The following is a 21,280-nucleotide window of genomic DNA, read 5'->3' on the forward strand; positions in this document are numbered from 1 at the left end:
GTACAATGAGGCTGCTCACTCCCCCTCGCCTGGGAACGTACATGACAGCGTGTTCTCGAACATCTGGGGGCCTCTCATCCCCGCTCTGGGGAGCGACATTCCCAAAGCTGTTCCAAGCAAACAGCCTCGAGTGTGTCACTGAGTTGAGTGCTGCTGAGGTGATCTGGGTCATGTACAAAACTGATGGCTGCTGAGGCCTCCTAGACAGCCACTGAGATTCGGCAGGTAGAGGTGGGGCGGGGGGGGGGAGGGGGACTGTTCCACTCGTCATGGTCCCTGCATGCAATCCTGCACGTATGAGTGCTCTTTACAGCTGAACAACTCCCCATCGTAGGGCATGCAGCATTTTTGGATATTCTCATAAATAGAATGTTCCAGTCTGGGCTGTCACAAAATAAAGCTGGGGCAAAAATGTATAGAGTTCATGGCATGAACACATATTTCCACTCGCCCCGAGGAACACATTTAAAAGCAGAATGGCACACTCATCTAGAGGTACGCTACGGGGCAATAAGTTTCCGACAAGGCGTTCCACTAGTTCCCATTAGCAGGTCTGAGTTCTGGTTCCACCAAATCTTCACACGTGGTGTTTGCGCGGCGTTAGCGTCATCATTCCAGTGAATATGTAATGGGGCTTATTAATAGCAGCAGTAGCAAGCCCGTATGTTGCCTTGACTCTATATCCCCCTCTTATGACAATGGTAAGGTATGTTGAGTAGCTTTTCTTTAATTTCATTTTTTCATTGAATCACCATGAGATGCAGTTACAAAGCTTACATGCTTGAGTTTCAGTCATACAGTGATCGAATACTCATCCTTCCACCCATGTGCAGTTTCCACCACCAATGTCCCCAGTCCCCCTCCCGTCACCCCACCCTACCCCAGTCCCTGCCTCTGTGGCAGGCACTTTTCTTCTTACTCTCTCTCTAGTTTGGGGCATCATGGTTTGCAATACAGATACTGAGAGGCCATCATGTCTGTTCCTTTGTTTACTTATTATGCTGAATATCTTTTTGTGTGCTTTTTGGACATATCTGTAGCCAATGGACAGCTCATTTCTCGTCTTACTTTTTAAAAAGTTTTGCATCTCTGCATCGATGAACAATGGGACTACAGTGCTACAGGGCTACAGTGCATTTCTGAAAGTGTTCTTATAAATTCTGGCTGAATGGTGCCAGGACCGACCCACAGTTGGCTAGACACAGGGCAAGCACCATGACCCCCATACCATCTCACCTGTTTTGTTTTGTTTTGTTTTTTGGAAAGGACACACCCAGCAGTGCTCAGGGGCTCACTCCTGGCTCTGTGCTCAGGGATAACTCCTTGCAGACTTGGGGAACCGTAGGGGTGAAGGAGATGGAACCCAGATTAACTACAAGCAAGGTAGGCGCCTTACCCGCTGTACGGTCTCTCAGGCCCAGCCCGTGAACTTTATCTAAGTAATACTCAACTACTCCAAAGTCATACAAAAGGCTTTACTTTTCATCTTTGTATTTCCTTTGGTTGATAGTATTCACTTTTACATTTAGGTCGATGACGAACTTCAAGTTAAGTCTTCGCATTTGAGTGAGGCAAGGGTTCAGCATTCACTGCTTTTCTCCTATAAATATTCAGTTATTCCAGAACAATATTTTGAAAAGATGTCTTCTCCTCACTAAAGTCTTCCTGCTCGGGGCTCAAGAAACAGTACAGGGGTTAAGGCACTTATCTCATAGGTACCTGACCACGTTTTTGACACCTGACATGCAGACACAAGACAAGCATGTGACACTACCCTGAATTGCTGTGACATTCTTAAGTCTTCCTAAAGTTTTAAATATTAGCCCAGATACAACAACATTCTCTTCGTGTTCCTGGAGCAAGCAGACGCCATTGGGCTACATACACTAGCATGCTCAGGGACCAATGAAGATGTTACTGGCACCCACTCGAGCAAATCGATGAACAACGAGATGACAGTGATACAGTGATTTATAAGTTAACCATACAAATGGCAATTATCTTTGCTTGGGAAACAAAAATGAAATCAGTGAAAAAAGAAATAGAAAAAGGACCCAATATTTTTGTAACAGTTTAGGACCATTATTAAAAACAAAAAGTATTTCCCAAGACAGTATTTATATGTTATTTATCTTTCATATATTATCTATCACTGCCATAAGAGTCATTTTTATGGATAAAGGGTAGGGTTAGTCTTCCCTGTGCCTCTCCTTCCTAAGTTTCATGTGCCCCAAAGGCAAGGAAAAGCATCGCCAGGCAGCGGAACTGCAAGGCTGCGCGGGAGACAAGAAAAGGTTTGCAGGGAGTGGTGGCATATCGGGACACATAACACCAGTGTCAGCAAAGAGACTACAACTCTAGCCCTGCATGATTTCTACTGGGATATCTTTCTTCCAGTAGCTAAGAATTTGGAATGATAACTACATTATTTAAAGCAAAAACAATAATAATAATAGTAACATTAACTGAATGCCTCTCACAAGCTATGTATCTTCACTTTAATCTACCATTTGTTTTTTTTTTTTTTTGGCTTTTTGGGTCACAACCAGCGATGCACAGGGGTTACTCCTGGCTTTGCACTTAGAAATTAGTCCTGGTGGTACTCAGGGGACCATATGAGATGCTGAGAATCAAACCCAGCTCAGCCTCGTGCAAGGCAAACGCCCTACCTGGTGTACTATCGCTCCAGCCTCCACTTTTATCTACTTTAATCCAGATACATGAATAATATTCGTTGCTGTGGTCAGGTTTTTTTTTTCTTTTTGGGTCACACCCGGCGATGCACAGGGGTCACTCCTGGCTCATGCACTCAGGAATCACCCCTGGCGGTGCTCAGGGGACCATATGGGATGCTGGGAATCGAACCCGGGTCGGCCGCGTGCAAGGCAAACGCCCTACCCACTGTGCTATCACTCCAGCCCCTGTGGTCAGGTTTTTAAAGATCACATAAGGTTCAGTCTTTCAACGGCATGTCTTCATCAAACAGGTTACGTGTGTCTCACAATCGAGAAATAAGGATGCAACTGTCATAGAAATTGAAAAGTGCACATACCCAATGCCTTGAGCTATATTTTCCAATTGCCGACACATACAAGATCGAACTTCGTACTCTACATCTTGACAAAGTGATTTTACCAGAGGAAGTATTTCTCTTTTAATGCTTAGAGGAGGAAGAAACAAATATGCAAATGGATGAGTGTTTAAGGATAATTGACACAGCCCAACAATTACCAGAATTTTAGCGTAATAATAGTTATATTTTGAAGTTTTATATAACATATGGTATATTTAGCATGTAATTAATACACTTGATTATTACTTCAGCTACTTGAAAATCATGTTTTGATGGGGTCATTTTAAAATAATGGTTAAGGGAGTAGAGAGTGGAAGCTTAAGAAATAAAAAATAATGGAGTTAAAATAATGGTGAATTTTCGATTGGCAGCTAAACATCTTAAATAAGATAAAAGTCTAGAGGCAAAACACATTCTCATATTCTCATTGTGCAATAGCCCATTCTTTCCATTTGGGACTTAAGATCTGGCAAGAGAAGAGCATATGAACTATAAACCCTGTCCGGAAAACCCCTCTAAAAGATGTCACCCGAACAATAAATTCATAAAAACAATGGCAGAAAACAGAAAATCTACCTTTATTGCATGTTTGCCACTTTCTGAAGTCTGTAAGAAAAGCCATTTTAGCCTCAAAATGACACTAGGTGTGTTATAGGTGGCATTTTGATGGGAAAGACAAGTTAACCTTATTGATTTTGAAAAAGTCATGGAGACTCAAGGGGAAATGAATATAATTCTGTATGTTTCTGAAAATTCTATGGTTAAAAACAGCTTACCTTATATGCAGTATGGGAATAGTAAAAATCTAATTATCACAGTCATACATTTCAAATCAATTCCATAATACATGAAAATTACATATAAATACTCACGTATGGGCGTCAAATTTATTGGTCAATGTTCCTAGAATCTTACAGCTAACTAAGCGAGACTGGACTGTTTGGGAAAGCTGCGCCTTGGAAACAAGTGGATTCAATATCTAAAAGGAAAAAGATTTAAAGGAAAAAGATCACAAAAATTTTACATATTCTTGACACTAACTTCAGTTCTTTTTTTCAGAAAGCATGTAACTGTCCTACATGTTTTTTACCAAAAAAAAACATGAATTATAATTTGAGGTACATGGCTGCTCGTCACCCGGGTTGTATAAAGGATAGTTTTTAAAGATGCATTTCAGAAACAATCAAGTCCTTGTTCCTTTTATTCCATGTAAGACGCTCCACGGCACAAGAGCGTCACACAGCACGATGAAGATCAGCCTCCTTCTGCACTCCTCACATCTCTTGACTTTCTCCATGGAACCCCTCTGTCCCGTATCACCAGGCTTCCCATCTATTGAACAGGGAAATTAGGATACGTCCTACCAAGAGTCTTCCACGTTCTAAACTCCTATAATTCTCATCAACGGGGACACCAGGGTGTTTTGTTTTTCTTCCTCTCTCAACAAAGTAGCCAGAATGACTGAATACATGATCATAAGTATAACGTAAGCCAAAGATGAGATAAAGCTAAAGGCACTGAAACCCAATCATGGACAATGTTGTAATCATGTATCTCACAGTGATACAATTTAAAAAAATGAATTTAAAAAAAATTGAAGTCTTCAAAATCAGGACCAGATAGTATAGAAGTCAAGGCTCTTGGCTTATATGCAGCCAAGCCTGGTTTGCTTGATCCTGGGCATCACATGATCACCCTAGAGGACCCCTGAGCACCTCCGGATAGCCCAGACAGTCTTCAGCACTGCAGGACCCAAGCAAGGACCCCCTCTCCAGCCCTACCACTGCCAGGACTGCTTGATGGTGAGTCACCAGGAGGGGCCTCCAGCTCCCCTGAGCACTGCTCAAGGAGGATTCCCATCCTTAAAATTATATATTAAATAATATATAGCATCCTAAAGTAAAAATTGCACATGTATCAATCTTCAAAAACTATAAAATAATGTATGTCAACATTCTGTTGAACATTTATATGTGTAAGATCATCTAGATGTTCGTCCTCAAGAATTCAAGCATCCTATTTAAACTCGGGACAGCTTCTCAGTTTCAAGCAAGTATTTTGGTACTGAGACAGGACCATAATCTGTCTAAGAACGAAGGAAATACACAGACACTTAAGGAAATCCAATGAGTACATTTCACTAATAACCATTTCAAACATGACATCCTTAAAAGGAAATACAGGGAATAATGTTCAAAAAATGAAAACTCGTATGGACACTATGAGAATAAATTTTCCATGAAATTTTCTATATCTCATCTTAATTTACTAAAACTTTTAAAGAAGGGAACATTGAACAACGATAAAAATTAAAAACCAGAGGATAAAGCAGTAGTGATATCTGTAACCAATATTACAAAGGATTGGCAACTTTGACAGATAAATAATGTTAAAAGGATAGGACCATACAATTCCAAAAAAACTACTGTAAATACAACATATGAGAAAATATTCAAGATCATGATAATGGAAAAATCCCCAATAAAATGTGATTCCATTTGTGGTCCATCAAATTAAATCAACAATTGTTGATAACTGTTCAGGAAAATATGCATTTTTATATATTGTTGGTGAAGAGATTTACAAAGATTAATGACATGATCTATTGCTACTAATTTCACTTTTTTTAAGTCATAGTTAAGGAAATTTTCTGAGAAACAAGTAAAGCTCCAGGGAGATGACCACTAACACTTCAATATGATAGCAAAATAATAAAAATAGGCCTAAATGTTTAACAGGTAAAACACTCCAGAGCTCCTGCCAAATGACAAGGAACAGGAAAATAATGTGACTATAAAGTGGCCTATAGAAATGAATATGGTCCCAAAAGCTGTGAATAACTAGACACTGAAAAACCTGGAATGAACATATAACAGAACATTAAAAGGGGTCAAGTAAAGATTCTTTTTCTTTTCTTTTTTTTCCTTTAATATTTATGTAGCTTACAATTTCCATAATGAAGATACACTATTTTGAGAGTGAAAATTTAAGTTTATTCTTTCTTAAAAAGTCCACTTTATTGTAAACAAACAAACATCTCCAAACGATTTTCGTTCTTGGTCTTTAGAGAAAGAAAGCTGTTACCTCATGCCTTAAGGTTTCCTTGGGTAATACTTCTATCACGGACAGAAGCGTTTCCAGCCACGCATTGCTGACGCCTGCATGACACACAAAACAGGTCAAAGGCAATGTTGTGCTTTTAAGTTCAGCTTCTGCTCAGACACAGAGTAGCTATTGTTGTCACAGTACTTAATGAGAAGTGGGAGTAACTTATACTATTAGATATTTCTCTGCTTTAATTTTTTCTTTTTGGGTCACACCCAGCGATGCACGGGGTTAGTCCTGACTCATGCACTCAGGAATTACTCCTGGAGGTGCTTGGGGGACCAAGAGATGCTGGGAATCGAACCCGGGTTGGCCACGTGCAAGGCAAATGCTCTACCCGCTGTGCTATCCCTCAAGCCCCTGTTTCTCTGCTTTTTAACTTCAGCCAATATCTAGGAAAAAACTTTAGCGAAAAAAGTATATATTAGGGAAACATCTTTAACCCAAAGTGGGCTCTCTTGCTATACAATGTACTATAAACATTACTATAATATTTATAGTATATAAGTATATAATGTTTATAGCACTATAAGTGGTATAAAAGGCAAAAAAACCCTAAGAAGATATAAAAGATAAGGGGAGGGGCTGGTGTGATAGTCCAGTGGGTAGGGTGTTTGCCTTGCACGTGGCCAACCCAGGTTCAATTCCCAGCATCCCATATGGTCCCCTGAGCATCGCCAGAGGTAATCCCTGAGTGCAGAGCCAGGAGGAACCCCTGAGCATTGCCAGGTGGACCCAAAAAAGCAAAAAATAAATAAAAATAAATGATAAGGGGAATGATGGGTGTTTAATTTTCAAGGATTCTGGTACTGCAGTTTGTAAGGAACAGCCAAAGCTATGTTGAGTCAGGCCACTCCTGTGATCCTCATCAGGCCTCCAGGCATCAAACTTAAACACATCACAATCACGAACATACAACAACAGTAAGTGAACACACAAGTCAGCATGCCAGGCCCCTGACCTGTATCCCTGTGCTCCAGATGGAGGAGGATGACTTGGAGGAAGGCGTGGGCATATGTGTGAATTGATACTGATTCTTCCTGTAGAATAGTCAAAAATGATACCGCAGCCATTAACTGCATCTCCACGCCTGCAACGTGCAGGACCTCCTGTGCAATCAGAAAGAGCCTGCTATTATATATACGGGAGAGTAGAAACCGTCATTTTTCAAATCCCAGGTCAGAAACCAAACACGGTCCCAATCCCGCAAAAGAACTACACAATACCTCTCAGGAGAAATGCTTCCTCTTCTTTATTTATGGATGTGATATGAATTTGCTCCTGCTAATTAAGCTCATTAGAACAGATGAAGTTTAAATGTCTTGATACATCTATAAAATAAATTTCTATTGCTTTACCGAATAAAATTATATCAACCTGTAATAAAGTGGCTATTTCTAATCATTTTGATTTGTTTTTCTACTGTTGTTATACTAACTAGAAAAATAATGCCACGTGCAATCACATGTATTCATTACTCACATTTCAGTTTCAAAATATAAACTGTATGCATCCTACTATAAAAAGAAACACACTTAAAATTGTACAAGTCTGCTTTTCCATTAAGTAAGATAAGAATTTAAATTACCACAAAGAACTCGATGTTAAAAGAACTTTTTAAAATATAAGAATAATTTAATTTTATAATTATATTCTTCATTCACCACTTAAGGACATTAGAGTATATTTTCAGCCCTCATATACCTTATCAGAGTGATTACCTATACATCACTAGATGTATGTGTACCATGTAAAGCTAGATAAAAGCACTAAGTCATTATAAAACTTTTCCCTCAAATGTCTAAAAACAGCAGCCTCATGCCGCCAACCTGGATTGATTCCCAGCATCCCATATGGTCCCCTGAGCACCGCCAGGGGTAATTCCTGAGTGCAGAGCCAGGAGTAACCCCTGTGCATTGCTGGGTGTGACTCAAAAAGAAAAAAAATTGGTAGGGCCAGCCTGTATCATTTACGGGTTTTTAAGTTATGACTTCTATTTAGAAACAGAAAGCACCTGGCAAAAAAAATATTAAAAGCAATTGGGAAGGAGGCGAGAGCGGGTAGCACAGCAGGGAGTATTTGCTGTGCATGCAGCCAACTGGGGTTCAATCCCCAGCACTCAATGAGGCTCTAGCGCCCACCAAGAGTGATACTGAGGGCAGAGCTGGGAGGAATCCCTGAGCACCTCTAGGTGCACCCCCTCCCCCAAAAAAGCAATTGTGAGGTGCAATGGGTTCACATGAGGCTGCCGTTTTAAGTTGCAAGGGCTTCTATCATGATAACCCACCTGACAGTCCTAAGTTCTAGCTTGGTGCATACACACACTTCACACAGACGCAGAGCGGACGCTCTCCCCCTTTCTGTCTCCTTACTGTCTTTCTTACTCTTGAACATGCACAGCAACACTTGCTCAGCTATTTGGTATCTAAATTTTTTTTTTAGCTTTTTGGGTCACACCTGGCGATGCACAGGGGTTACTCCTGGCTCTGCACTCAGGAATTACCCCTGGCGGTGCTCAGGGGACCATATGGGATGCTGGGATTCGAACTCGGGTCGGCCGTGTGCAAGGCAAACGCCCTACCTGCTGTGCTATCGCTCCAGCCCCTTGGTATCTAATTTTTGAGACACTCTCAAGTCTGATCCAAATTTTTCTCTTGTGCCCACCTCAACATCTGGGGCTGTCCACTATGAAGAAGCCAGCACAGAATAATAGACTTTATTGCTGCTAGAAATCAGTTGATTTCTAAGCCTATATTTCTTGAAACCATATGAGCTTGATATTTACTTCTAAGTGTCCTCCACACCCTCTGGGTAAGCCGTATGAGATTCACATTCTCTTGGTGAATATGAATCCTCACAGGCCTGGGGAGAACACTGAAAAGTAAGCTCTGCTGCTCCAGCACACGTCTTCATGCCAGTCACATCTTACAGGCTATTACATGGTTGGCATTCCAACTTGGGAGCCCACAAGAATGAAATGAGATGTTTTGATCCATGGTTAATGGCACATTTCCAAAGTTAAAAAAACTATTCTCATTCAAGGAAGGGCGATGTACTAGACACTTCTGTATCAAAATCCACTCTTCGTTAAGCATGAATGACATCTGAGAATGTTTTGTAAAACAGCATAATTCAGAGAGGCCACTGCTCTGTATCCAATAAATCCCCAGTATGTACAACAAGATTGCATGGCATAAGGGCCAGAGCAATAATACAGCAGATGAGGTGATTGCCTTGCATGTGGCTGACCCAGGTTCAATCCATGGCACCCTGTGTGGTTCCCTAAGCCCTGCCTGGAGTAATCCCTGAGCACTGAGTCAGAGAGTGTGGCCCAAAAAAACAAGCAAAATTTACATAATTTGGAAGCATTAAATAAAGTCCCAGCTTTTTATAAAAGATTAATTATTCTGGACTTGTATTTAGAAACTAAGCTTACTGTAAGAACCTTGTAAATACATTTACCATAGATGGTACTGGGTAAAGGTAAAGGAGCCCTAAAATTACAAATGATGTTTTTTTTATATTTTCAGCGATTACAACACTGTCCTCTTAAAATTAAATGATAGGGATTTAAAATTAAACTGTGGAAGATTGTGCCAGAGAGATGGTTACAGTGAGTTAGGTATTTGCCTTGCATGTGGTTGACCAAGGTTCAGTCCCTGACACCCCATAGAGCCCCCAGGGTCCTATCAGGAGTTATTTCTGGGCACAGACCCATGAGTAAGCACTAAGAACTGAGGGTTTGGCCCAAAAATAAATAAATAAATTGAAGAACTAGGACCATGAAAATATGGAGAGTATTAAAGTTGATTAAAGAATAAAATTGTGATAACTACCACCAGTAGTCAAAAGCTCTTTTTCACTACAAAATTATACTTCTAAAATTAATTTTTAAATGTACACTGATTTAAAAATGGAAAAGTAGAAGGTGCGACTCTAAGACTTTAAACCACGCGCTGTGATACTTAATTCTTTTCCCTCTGCTGACTATCCACACTGAAGTAAAAGGTGAGGAGAGCACTGAGAATCAAAATCTGAGGAAGGAGAAGAATACAGAGAGAGTTTATGGGAACAGAAGGGTGTGACTATCTCGTATTTCAGTGGTCAGCAAGTTTCCTGAGGAGCTCATAAAAAAAATATCCTGAAAATCTCTCTCCATACAGAAACCATCTATTCCAACAGTCAGTCGGGAAGGTAGGGTGGCTCCGAGCGTCCACCACACACACCGGGACTCACAGTCAGGGTAACACCAGACAAACCCCACTGAAGACCATGGCTGTGATGGCACACGCAGGGCTGTACGGCCAAAGATCAGGCCAGGTGTTTAGAAAGCAGCTTCTCACTACTGGAGTGTAGGAAGCCATATTTCAATCCTGGCTCTTATCTTCAAGTAAGACAGAGCCTGGCACTTCTCAAACAGGGGCCTAATTAAAACTTCTCTAACAAGGTTGCCGTTACTGACCTTACTGACCTTACCATTCCACTAGCCGATACCCGTGCCTGACATGATAGATGAACATGTCACAATCTGTGATTGACTACTGTTTGTACGGGGTCTGGGCACGCATACCACTACCTGCCTCCCAGCAGGCAAGTATAAAATGCTGTAGCTGCCAGTGAATAAAGCTCTCTCTCCTTTTCTCCTCCTCCTCTGTCTCTGCGTCTGTTCATTTGGCTGCGTCCCCTCCTCAGCCCCACAAAGGGTCCTACCTGCTGGACAGGGCGGGGCCCTCACACTGGAGTACTCTGCCAAGTCACCTCCACATACAAGTAAGTTATAACCATAGATACTTTCATAATTTAGGTTTAAAATGTACATGATTTAAACATTACAAATAAAGACTTATCAGAGAAATCTAATGGATTCAATGTAGCTATATTTCATTACCTAAAAAGCATCAATTTTTCAGCAGTGGAAAGTAAGACAGATTGCTATAAACAGGAGAACACTGGACTTTCCTTCCATTTTTCAAACTTTTCTCTGCTTCCCAAATATTTCTGTCAAGCCACCTAGGTCTAATGAAATCTAATTCTGATCATAGAATTTTCATTTCAACCACAGCTAAGTATTAAGCACCAGTGGGAGACTACTCAAATTATAGTTACAAACACTTCGGAATATCATGCCGATCACGAAGTTGAAAATAAACGGAGAGCAGTGAGGCAGGACACAGTCGGAGAACAGCACGGAAGAGAGGGTTTGGGAAGCGAAAGCACTTCCCTACACACAACAGGTGGGACGAGGGTGGAGGTGGCGTGGCTGGAGACAAACAGATGTCTGGGACCAATGTCACAAGGAGATTAAGTTGAGAAGAAAAAAAAATGACACATGTGAAGGGAAATGCCTATTTAAGCAATGCCAGACTAGGAAATTCTAATCAGCACTCTGAGAATAATTTTAAAAGCGGGACAAAATGGTAAATTCATTATCTAAAAATGACAAATGCAAAAATAATCTCCATAAAGGCATTTGGAAGCAAATAAGATCACCTACTTAAGAGTGCAATATTGGGGCTGGAGCAATAGCACAGCGGGTAGGGCGTTTGCCTTGCACGCGGCTGACCCGGGTTCTAATCCCAGCATCCCATATGGTCCCCTGAGCACCGCCAGGGGTAATTCCTGAGTGAAGAGCCAGGAGTAACCCCTGTGCATCGCCGGGTGTGACCCAAAAACCAAAAGAAAAAAAACAAGAGTGCAATATTGGGGCTGGAGCAATAGCACAGCGGGGAGGGCATTTGCCTTACACGAGGCTGACCCAAGTTCGATTCCCAGCATCCCATATGGTCCCCTGAGCACCACCAGGAGTAATTCCTGAGTGCAGAGCCAGGAGTAACCCCTGTGCATCACTAGGTGTGACACAAAAACAAAAAACAAAACAAAACAAAAGAGTGCAATATTATCTATTCGAGATTGTCCACTACTAATACAATGGAGACAGTACAGAAAAGAGAGCATAGAATTTGGGGCCTGTTTTACCTCTGGGGCCATTTGCTAATTCTAGAAAAAGCCTTTGAGAAGGCTGAGAACTTAAGTGCCTTTTCTGGAGTCCTGAAGACTGTCTCTCCTTGGCGAACCCTCCTGAGGAAGATAAAGATAATCCTTCAACCAACTGGCATTTGCAAGGAAAGTATCTCAGGAACAAATCATCTAGTATCTGAAACGGAATTAAATGAGACTTTGTACTAGTACAGCTAATTGGCTGACAGAAGAGTAGTTCTCATCCCAGTTCTCAAACTTGTTCTACAAATAATTTATTGAATACAAGATGAAATATCATCAGTCATATCCAGGCACATGAAGAGGTAAAGAAACAGGAATGGATACAAGAAGCCAACAGAGAATAGAGATATTTACCCAAGGACCTACAGGTATGGGATTTACCTGTATATACCCAATATATACTTGATTCTAAGAATTTCAAGAGAAAATGCTAAGATTAAAATAAAGCTAGGCAGGGTTTTTTTAGGGGACTGGAGCCATAGTACAGTGGGTAGGGTGTTTGCGTTGCACACGGCCAAACCAGTTCAATTCCTCCATCCCTCTCGGAGAGCCTGACAAGCTACCAAGAGTGTCCCGTCCGCACGGCAGGGCCTGGCAAGCTCCCCGTGGTATATTCAATATGCCAAAAACAATAACAACAAGTCTCACAATGGAGATGTTACTAGTGCCCACTCAAGTAAATCGATGAACAAAAGGAAGACAGTGCTACGAGACAGTGCTACAGGTTTTTAAAACAGAGGTAGGAATTCTAGACTAATATGCAATAATCAACATCAAGTTACACACAGACAAATCAATGAACTGGAATACAGGTCAAGTTAAAACACTCAGAATAAGGGCCAAGGACTCAAAGAACTGGAGCATGTGCTTCGCATAGGGGAGCCCTAGGTTTGATCCCTAACACCACATGGTCCTTTGAGCCCAACCAGGAGTAACTCCCAAGCACCTGAATTGGGAGTAGCCTTGAGTAGCATCAAGTATGACTCAAACAACCGCAAGCAAAAAGCACTCAGAATGAGTGGCAAAAAGAAAAGGCTGGAAAAGAAGGGGGAAATACAATGAAACTATTATGAAAAGGTCTAATGAAAAATGAAATGAAAGCCCTACAGGAAATTAGGCAGAAGCCTTCATGAAAGGGGAAAGGCCAAGAATTTTTCACAACTAACAATAAAAACATGCCACAGATTTGAAATTTTGTATTTATGCAAAAAAGTTTAGGTAGGCAGTGTAAAATCCTATTAATAAAGTATCCATTTTGTATAAATGTGAAATATATATACTTGAGACTAACAAAAGATGGAGAATCTGTCACCAACAAATTTGTGCTATGGCGGACAAGCTTGGTGGCAGGAAACAGCCCCTGTGTGAGACCCTGGACCCAATCTCCCCTGTAACTGCAGCCCTAGGTTTGATCCATAGCGACACACAAAAATAATAATTTTTTTGGTTTTGTTTGGGGGCCACATCCTGCAGTGCTCAGGGCTTACTCCTGGCTCTGCACTCAGGAATCACTCTTAGCAGGCTCAGGGGACCATACAGGATGCCAGGGATGGAACCCAGGTCGGCCACACACAAGGTAAACGCCCTACCATCTCTTAAGCCCCTAATACATTATTTTATTAATAATGAAGAAATCCTAAAGGGTGCTCTTCAGCAAAAGAAGAACAATTCTAATTATACTGTGAACAAAAAAAATCATCAATATGTGAGTTAATGTGAGTACTGATTATATAGGGCTGGAGCGATAGCACAGCGGTTGGGCTTTCACCTTTCACTCGGCCAACCCGTGTTCGATTCCTCCACCCTTCTCGGAGAGCCCGGCAAGCTACCGAGAGTATGGAGCCCGCACGGCAGAGCCTGGCAAGCTACCCGTGCATATTGGATATGCCAAAAACAGTAACAATAAGTCTCTCAATGAGAGACGTTACTGGTGCCCGCTCAAACAAATCAATGAGCAACGGGATGACAGTGCTCGAACTGATTATATAAAATAATATCTGAGACTTGAAATATAGTTAAAATATCTGATAATAATACATAAATCATAATAAAAATGCAACTAGAGTTATGAAAGCTCTTTTATCCAGGAGATTAAGAATACAAATAAATATTAAAGTTTAATGATAATGCCACACAAAGGTTGAAAGAACATACAATTTCAAAGTCAACAGAAGGGAGCAAATGGGATATAGAAATCAACTACTTATTCAGCTCAAAATAGGAAAAGGAATACCAAAAAGGTGACAAAAGGTCATAGTAAAAAAGACCAAAAAAATAGTAAAATGGTATATCTGGACCTACATTCAGAGTAAAGGGATAAAATGCTCTAAGATAATCTCATGGGGAATCTGCGTCTCTACTTTTGCATGACTTTGTTAGTCCTTGGTAATGAATATAACAACATTATATTCATTATGTTTGATGAATATAATACATATTCATCAAACATAATGATTTTGCACTACTCCCTCTATTTTCTGGAAGAATTTGTGCAGAATTGTCATTAACTTAATTCTTATGATTTTTACATTTTCTGATATTCTTCATTTCTACATTATAAATCGAGTGTCTTTCTTCAATTTTCCATCTAGTATCAGGTTACTTCTGCCTAAGGAACTTTCCTTATCATTTCTTGTGATATTAATCTGGAATAATGCATTCTATTTCTATATGGCCTTAAAAAATAGTATTTGGGGGGCTGGAGCAATAGCACATCAGGTAGGGCATTTGCCCGGCACACGTCTGACCCGGGTTAAATTCCCAGCATCCCAAATGGTCCCCCAAGTATCGCCAGGAGTAATTCCTGAGTACAAAGCCAGGAGTAACCCTTGTGCATTGCCAGGTGTGACCCAAAAAGCAAAAAAATAAAATAGTATTTGGGGTCCAGGGATATTTCTCAGTGGTAACAAATACATACACCTTATTTTGTGTGTTACTGGGCTTGATTGCTGACACACACAATATGTAAATACAGCATCACTGTCATCCCATTGCTCATCGATTTGTTCGAGCAGGCACCAGTAATGTCTCTCATTGTGAGACTTGTTGTGACTGTTTTTGACATATTGAATATGTCACGGGTAGCTTGCCAGGTTCTGCCGTGCGGGCGGGATACTCTCGGTAGCTTGTCGGGCTCTCCGAGAGGGCAGAGGAATCGAACACGGGTCAGCCGCGTGAAAGGCGAACGCCCTACCGCTGTGCTATCACTCCAGCCCAAATACAGCATATATTTATATATTATTATATTATGTTAATGTGTTAAATATGATTTAATATAATCCAATTATAATTACTTATATAAGGTACAAATATTATATAAATATGCTATACTTATGTATAATATATATGATTTAGTTTTTATCCTTGAAAGATTTTCATAAAGATTTCTTGTTGGTTTTTTTATTATGAGGGGGCTTGTCTTTAGTATTTCTCCTCTGATACTCCATCACCCTCTGGCTACAAAGTCTGTTTAGTCCTCATCTTTGCTCCTCTGATGTAGCAATCCCTTCATCTCTGGTTCCTTCCAAAATGGTTTCTTAGCTTTCATTTCAGCAATTCTATCGTGCTGAGCCAAAGGGTGGGGCGAGTGCAGATGTTTATTCGGCTTCAATCCTTTAAACTTGGCTCTTGGTATTTTTTTTCTTTTCTTTTCATTTCAAAACCTCTTGACAATTATTTCTTCAGATGATTCCCTATTCAAGCTCTTATTCTCAGACTCCAACTGCACCTTTTATCCTGTCTCAAAGCCACCGCATGTTCTTTTCTAATTTTTTATTTACCTTTGTATTTCAGTTCGGTTATTTCCACTTTCAACTTTACTAATCTTGCCCAATTCTGTCCAAACTGCAGAAAGCCTCGTGTCAAATAGTAATCTTGCTGGTTCTGGCATTTGCAGTGGGTTCTGCATCATCATCATCATCATCATCATCATCATCATCATCATCATCATCATCATCATCCCATTGATCGTCGATTTTCTCGAGCGGTCTCAGTAACATCTCCATTCGTCCTAGCCATGAGATTTCAGCAGCCTCTCTTTACTCGGTGCCGCATGGAGGCTTTTTCGGGGTCAGGGGAACGGACCCATCATTGTTACTGGTTTTGGCATATGAATACGCCACGGGGAGTTTGCCAGGCTCTCCCATGGGGGCAGGAAACTCTCAGTAGCTTGCCAGGTTCTCCGGAGGGAGAACTAGGCTATAAGATGTCATGAAGCGACCGAGCTGAGCTTGGTTTTATAGTCTCTGGATGTTGGCCGTGCTATACTGGGTGCTGCATAGTTTCCACAACTGCCCAAAGCCCCTCTGCATACTGGATATTGCCCTAATTTTTCTAAGGACCAGGCCCAGTGACATTTCTTCCTCCTGTGATCTGCCCAAGTCGTGACCTGGTGCCCAATTTCTCAAAGGGACTACAGCTCTACTGAATCATTTAATAGGCTGCCTGTCAGTTTTTGATAGGCTAAATTGTGTGAATTGTTCTCGTTGTGTTATGAATGCTGTTACAATGGCAGTCATGTTTTCCTGTACATTACTACAACTGAGACACAAGTGGAGAGGACTGCTTCAATTGTTAACCCTGAAAATTTTTTTTTCTCTCTTAACAAGCTTAGCCATACATTTAAAATAATATTTTATTTTATGCTCTGACTTGGGAAAATGTTCTAGGGCTTCTAGCTCACCACAGTCAAAAAGCCAATTAAACCACAAAACTTTGAAATTAAGTATTCTACATATGTATTATGGACTATGTAAATATCCGTTTTGATTTATAATTCTGCAGGAATTATAAACTGAAATATTATAAAAATCATCCTCAGTGTGTTTCATTTTTTGTTTGTTTGTTTTTTGGGTCACACCTGGCGATGCACAGGGGTTACTCCTGGCTCTTCACTCAGGAATTATTCCTGGCAGTGCTCAGGGGACCATATGGGATGCTGGGAATCGAACCTGGGTCGGCCGCATGCAAGGCAAACGCCCTACCCGCTGTGCTATCGCTCCCGCCCCTCATTTATTTATTTTAATGAATCAGCGTGAGATAGTTACAGACTTACAAAATTCCGTGCTTACGTTTCAGTCATACAATGATCGAGCACCCATCCCTCCACCAGTGCCCATTCTCCACCACCAATGTCCCCAATCTCCCTCCCGCCACCCCTCCCCATCCCCCTCCCTGCCTCTGTGGCAGGCGCATTCCCTCTTACTTTCTCCCTTTGGATGTTGTGGTTAAGTCAAGCGTTTTAAAGTCAGACACTAACAGTCGTCTTATTACGGAAGTAGAAGACTCGTCTGCAGGAGCTAGTACCGCAGCTGGGACCCCTGCTAGGCATGCGCCTCACCAACGTGTGGGTCCTGGCACCACATGGTCCCCTGGAGCATCACGGGGGAGTAGCCCTGGAGGCCTCAGAGCAGCAGTGGGTGTGGCCCTGGTGGCTCCAGCACTACTGAGGTGGGTCCAGGTAATCCCAAGCAGCGCCACGTTCTGGGCTGGCAGTGAAGTTGGCCAAACATTGAACCTGACTGGCCAAGAATCACCAGTGGGACCCCTGGGCTCCAGAGCATTGCTTGGATGAAACCTCTGGGGAGGAAACAAAGACAAGACCCTCTCTCTCAGAATTTTGTAAGTTGCTGTTCATTTTGATGGCAGGCAATGGGAAAAGAAGAGCTGATTGGATAACTAAAAAGCACATGTGAGAATAGTGAGCGCAATCAGAATTAACTGAACAGCAAACAATTTTAGATCTATTTCTAGAATATAAATGGATGTATTTTTATTTATAGAATATAAATATAATAAATTTATATTTATATATGCTGGAGAGATAGTGCAGTGGGTAGAGCGTTCGCCTTGCATGCAGCCGACCCAGGTTTGATTCCTCTGCCCCTCTGGGAGATCCCAGCAAGCTACCGAGAGTATCCTGCCCGCACAGCAGAGCCTGGCAAGCTACCCGTGGCGTATCCGATATGCCAAAAACAGTAACAAGTCTCATAATGGAGATGTTATTGGTGCCCACTTGAGTAAATCGATGAGCAACGGGATGACAGTGATTGACAGTTACAGTGACTTTATATATATTTATTTATATATTTCATATATAAATCGAGTACTAATTTACATAACTTTTATAAATACCAGGGGAGAGAGGGCAGAAACCATATTCATTAAAAGTTTCCACTCAATTTAATTACTATTGGAAAATAATGACTAAGGCTCATCTATTTTTTTCTAAAACGCAAATATACATAAGAAGGAAAAAAAAAACCACAGTTTCTCTTCAAGATGCAGTGGAATCAAAGAGCTTTTCATTTTGAGGGGCAAACCACAGAAAAGCAATTTGTTTCACCTGCTGATCTTCTCGCATCCCTGGGGGGGATTCCTCTTTCTCCTTCCTTTCACCTGAGCCGGAAGACTAACTGATAGACTTGAATGGTGCCGAGGCCGGGAAGCCTGCTAGCAGGATCCATGCTGGCTGCCTTCCCCGTCGGTCTCTCATCAAAGGAGCGATTTCCCTTCCCGGCCCTGACTGCTGCACCCGTGGAACCAGGACAAGCGGGGGGGGGGGGAGGGGGGGAGCTCGGGAACATCAAGTTCTGCACCTTGTGCCTGACTCTTGCTTTCTCAAAATCCTTTTCCTCTTCACAGAAACCAACCTCTAACTTAGCTCCAAAAACACGAGATACAAAGAAGTCGGATACTTTTATTCTTGAGCTGCAAACTGAAGAAAAAGGGTCATGGATATCATCTATTTTTGCGCTTCCGTTGCTTTCATTATCACAATTCCATTTTTTTTTTTTTTGCTTTTTGGGTCACACCCAGCGATGCACAGGGGTCACTCCTGGCTCATGCACTCAAGAATCACCCCTGGCGATGCTCAGGGGACCATATGGGATGCTGGGATTCGAACCCGGGTCGGCCGCATGCAAGGCAAACACCCTACCCGCTGTGCTATCGCTCCAGCCCCATCACAATTCCATTTTATCTCTTGGCAAACTGTTAGAAAAAAATTATCATGTCCTAAAAAACTCCCAACAGAATCATCGTATCACTGTCATCCCGTTGTTCATCGATTTACTCAAGTGGGCACCGGTAACGTCTCCATTCGTCCCAGCCCTGAGATTCTAGCAGCCTCTCCTTACTCGTCTTTCCCAACGATTGGAGGCTCTTCCAGGGTCAGGGGAATGAGGCCTGTTACTGTTACTGTTTTTGGCATATCGAATACGCCACAGGTAGCTTGTCAGGCTCAGAATATTCATCATCAAACACTGAATTGTTTGAAGCCTAGATTTCCCAACTGCAAAATGAGAGGAACCGCAAGACTGTGGAGACGTTACATGAACTTGAAGTGCCCAAAACATTTAAGCACAGTGCTTTGCCCACAGTCCACGCAGTACTGCTGGTCAGACACGTGTGCCATTTGGAAAGGTCTTAAGAAGTAAAATTAAGCTCTTTTCATTCACAAACATCTCTATTTAAACTCTGCACTGTAGTACTGCCCTGTCCTCCCATTGTTCATTGATTTGCTCAAGTGGGCACCAGTAATGTCTCCATTGTGAGACTTGTTCTTACTGTTTCTGGCATATTACATATGTCACGGGTAGCTCACCAGGCTCTGCTGTGCGAGCAGGATACTCTCGGCAGCTTGCTGGGCTCTCCGAGAGGGATGGAGGAATTGAACTCGGGTCAGCCACGTGCAAGGCAAATGCCCTACCCGCTAATTAAGATATACTTTTTAATTCACCTAAATTTAGTAGATATAAAATACTTCCAAAAGCAATCATGTTAGGAGAAACATGATATTTCTATTATTCCCATACATTAAAATAAATTCATTAAAAATAAAAGTAGAGAGACAATACAGCAAGTATGGCACATGCCTTGAATACGGCCAATCCAGGTTAAATTCCTTCAGTCTCTGGCACTGTATTTGGGCCCCAAATCCCACCAGGAGCACAGAATCAGGAGTAAGCCCTGAGAACAGCCAAGTATGGACCAAAAAACAAAGAAATAAATAAAATAGAAGCAGAATCCATATTTTTAAGATTGTAAGAGTCGTAAACTACATCTATGATCTGAAATGATGAAATTTCATGCTGATTAATATTTCTCTTATCCTCTCCCTACTGTTTATCTTTCTACCCATCCCCAGAAAGGTGCATTATAATGGAGTCTCCTATGTAATATCATATAATAACATCACTGCTATTATGTATCATTAGTATTTAAAATTTTATAAGGAACCACCATTTTTTTAAATTTTTTTATTTTTTTAATGAATCACTGTGAGGTACAGTTACAGACTTACAAACTTTCGTGCTTACAGTTCAGTCATACAATAATCGAGCACCCATCCCTCCACCAGTGCCCATTCTCCACCACCAATGTTCCCAGTATCCCTCCTACCCCCCTATCCCCCCACCCCGCCTCTGTGGCAGGCGCATTCCCTTTTACTCTCTCTCTCCTTTAGGGTGTTGTGGTCTGCAATGCAAGTATTGAAGGAACCACCATATTTTAGATATTTATCTTTGACAAATTTTTTTACTTCTTCCTAACCAGATGTTCAACTCAAATACTGAAATATAACATCTAAGATTTCAGTTGAATACATAATGGAAAAAAATTAAAACAATAAAAACTTTTTTATAAGATCTCCTATAATTCAATCATGCAATGCAGATATATAATAACAACTATATTTAAATGTCTCTGTACATAGGGGTTTTAAATTGGAGATGATAATACTTCCTTTCTCAATTCTTATTCAAATTAAAGCTTGAGATAAGAGACATAATTGCACTATCATACATTACCCACTCTGTGAGTCTCCTGCCCCCATGCCAGGCTGTCCTCACCAGGGCCCCTCAGAGAGGGGTGGGCTGATTTTCCCTGCCTGCCCCAAGCAAAGCCCCAGCAGCTGAAAACCTCCAGAACCCAGACACATCCATGCTCAGGGTCACTCTCGACATGCTCAGATGAGCATCACGCATGAAGAAACCAGCAGAGGAACCCTGGCATGCGGGACCCAGGGCTGAGATCTCCAAGCCTGCCTGCTTGGATCAGGATTGGGCCTCCTCCACCCAGATCCCCCATTCTCCAGTAGCTTGG

At 41.5% G+C, this 21,280-nt stretch overlaps 1 protein-coding gene across 1 annotated transcript in view; it reads right to left on the reverse strand.

Annotated features, from left to right (window-relative positions):
* The window catches only part of PPP4R4 (protein phosphatase 4 regulatory subunit 4), a 101,946-nt gene that overhangs the window by 47,328 nt on the left and 33,338 nt on the right, over nucleotides 1–21,280 (reverse strand). Inside the window, exons 4-7 of the mRNA XM_055133406.1 lie at nucleotides 7,140–7,287; nucleotides 6,158–6,231; nucleotides 3,946–4,052; nucleotides 3,053–3,160 (exon numbers count right to left, since the gene is read on the reverse strand). Of these exons, the coding sequence (XP_054989381.1) occupies nucleotides 3,053–3,160; nucleotides 3,946–4,052; nucleotides 6,158–6,231; nucleotides 7,140–7,287 (437 nt within the window). The remainder of the gene's footprint in view (nucleotides 1–3,052; nucleotides 3,161–3,945; nucleotides 4,053–6,157; nucleotides 6,232–7,139; nucleotides 7,288–21,280) is intronic.

This window comes from Sorex araneus, chromosome 3 (genome assembly GCF_027595985.1).
Source record: "Sorex araneus isolate mSorAra2 chromosome 3, mSorAra2.pri, whole genome shotgun sequence".
NCBI lineage: Eukaryota > Metazoa > Chordata > Mammalia > Eulipotyphla > Soricidae > Sorex > Sorex araneus.